The sequence below is a fragment of the Tachysurus vachellii genome, chromosome 19 (assembly GCF_030014155.1).
Source record: "Tachysurus vachellii isolate PV-2020 chromosome 19, HZAU_Pvac_v1, whole genome shotgun sequence".
Taxonomy (NCBI): Eukaryota; Metazoa; Chordata; class Actinopteri; order Siluriformes; family Bagridae; genus Tachysurus; species Tachysurus vachellii.
This window is the reverse complement of record NC_083478.1, coordinates 620,001-622,500: the sequence shown is the minus strand read 5'-3', so window position 1 is coordinate 622,500 and position 2,500 is coordinate 620,001. Positions and strand designations below refer to the sequence as shown.

The 2,500-nt window shown below is 43.6% G+C and overlaps 1 protein-coding gene across 1 annotated transcript in view; it reads right to left on the bottom strand.

The window, feature by feature from the left end:
• Window positions 1–2,500, bottom strand: part of LOC132862562 (fibulin-2-like) — a 39,001-nt gene that overhangs the window by 4,384 nt on the left and 32,117 nt on the right. The window contains exons 12-13 of the mRNA XM_060894628.1: window positions 1,586–1,714; window positions 782–907 (exon numbers count right to left, since the gene is read on the bottom strand). Coding sequence (XP_060750611.1) covers window positions 782–907; window positions 1,586–1,714 — 255 coding nt within the window. The remainder of the gene's footprint in view (window positions 1–781; window positions 908–1,585; window positions 1,715–2,500) is intronic.

Sequence of the window (2,500 nt, the reverse complement as noted above, 5' to 3'; positions counted from 1 at the left end):
CACAAACAAACAAACACACACAAAGACACACAAACACAGACACACATATAGACACACATACAGACACAGAGACACACACACACAGTCACACAAACACAGACACACATATAGACACAGACACAAACACACAGTCACACAAAGAAACACACAAACACACACACAGACACACACACAAACAAACAAACACACACACACACACACACACACACACACAGAGACACACACACACGCATGTTCATTGAAGCCTTAACACAATTCTGAGATTCCAGGCTGCAGACTCAACAGAATCCATAAACATTCATATTTCCCTGTGACATATTAGAGCTATCGGCATTGTGCAGTTTTTCCATTTTATTTCATATGTTGTGATCTGACTAACAAACCTGACTAGCAATAACTGGATAAAGCTAGATATCTGCCTGCACACTGTATCCATGACAACACTTTTAACATCGCTAGCTAGTACAGTCTCGTCAGTAATGCAGACGATATAAAGATCGGTGTCATTTTGGAGGTTATTTGTCATCTGTGTAGTAATTGATCTGCTTGTGTGTCTTATCTTACAGGTTTGTTTTACTCACACACCTCCTGAGCTGATTTAAACAACACAAACATGACCTCACTCTGTGCTTTCTGGAAAAGTTAAAAGTATGAAAACAGCCGGAATGTCACTATACCAACTGTCTCTGTAAAAAGAAAAGTGCTGGACTCAGCAGCACTGTTTATCTCGGCGGTGTTTTCCCTGTTTCCTCACACATATCTTCTCCTTATCAGTTTGTACCTTCACAGCTCTTGCCATCACTGGATAAAGTGAATCCTGAGTTGCAGGAGCAGCGATATGAGCCTGGAGTGTTCTCACACGTCTGAGCACAAAGCCTGCCCGAATAACGCCAGCATTCATTCACATCTAGAGAGAGAGAGAGAGAGAGAGAGAGAGAGAGAGAGAGACGTTCTTCATGCTAGTCTAAACACTGAGCTCAGGCCTGACGCTGAGCCACAACAGTGTGAATCAGCAGCTGAGATAAGGCTGGAGAAATGCCCGTGGTTCTGCTCCTGATAACAATGTAAACACACACATGAAGCATGACATCACCTGAGGAACATGCCGAAGAACATGAACAATCATGTAGAATTATAATAAAGTGTAAAAATCACTGAGGAGCATCACTAAAATTCTCCTTCATTAAAAATACCAGGCTTTATGAATATACATTAGCATTCAAATTTTGCTCCACCCCCATTTCTTCCTGCCATCGTTAAGATCTTAAAACCATTAACTTTAGCTAACATCCCGATGCTTCGAGCTGCTTAGCTAAGTGCTATAAACCAGCTTACATTAGTCAGGGGGATTCGAGTATAGCCGACAGTCTTATCACTATCGTTTCCATAGTTAGTTATGTACAGTAGCTAGGTTAGGTCATCACGTCAGATGTGATGTTTATGCTAGGACAGGCTATGCTAACACTGCTAATTATGCTGTAGTAATACATTCAGATTCAGAAAAATCCACTTGTTTCATGTCTGGACCTTGTGTGTGCTCTTTATGTGCTGCCCCATGTGCTGTTAGCATGTTAGCATGTCTCACCTGCACATGTCCTCCTGTACATGTCGTACTGGTAACCTGGATGACAGTCACATCGATATTTTCCAGGGATATTATGACAAATCTGACCTTCTCCACAGCGATGGACTCCAGTTTCACACTCATCAGTATCTGCACATGGTTGGATCAGACCAGACGAAACCACATCAGATCAGATCAGACCAAACAAGATCAGACCAAACAAGATTTATAAAACAGGGCTGGAAACGTGCGTACGCCAGTTCCCATGCAAAGGTTGTGATCTATAAAAAACAAACTTGACGGGAGAACGTGCGCACCTTTAAGCAAACTTTGAGACGTGCGTACGCACATTCTGGAGACAAAGGGAATTGGCGACACAGATGGTGAGGTCGTGAACTGAAGTTAGATTGTAGAAAATAAATGTGAGAAGAACGATTATAAGAATTCATTCATTCATTCATTCATCTTCTACCGCTTATCTGAACTACCTCGGGTCACGGGGAGCCTGTGCCTATCTCAGGCGTCATCGGGCATCAAGACAGGATACACCCTGGACGGAGTGCCAACCCATCACAGGGCACACACACACACACACACACACACACACACACACACACACACTCTCATTCACTCACGCAATCACACACTACGGACAATTTTCCAGAGATGCCAATCAACCTACCATGCATGTCTTTGGACCGGGGGAGGAAACCGGAGTACCCAGAGGAAACCCCCGAGGCACGGGGAGAACATGCAAACTCCACACACACAAGGTGGAGGCGGGAATCGAACCCCCAACCCTGGAGGTGTGAGGCGAACGTGCTAACCACTAAGCCATCGAAGTTTACTGAACTTTTCACTGAACTTTATTTAGCCTCATTTCTATGAAAGAATGTGCAAATTAGGTCCTGAGACCTTTATTTTCATGAAGTGGGC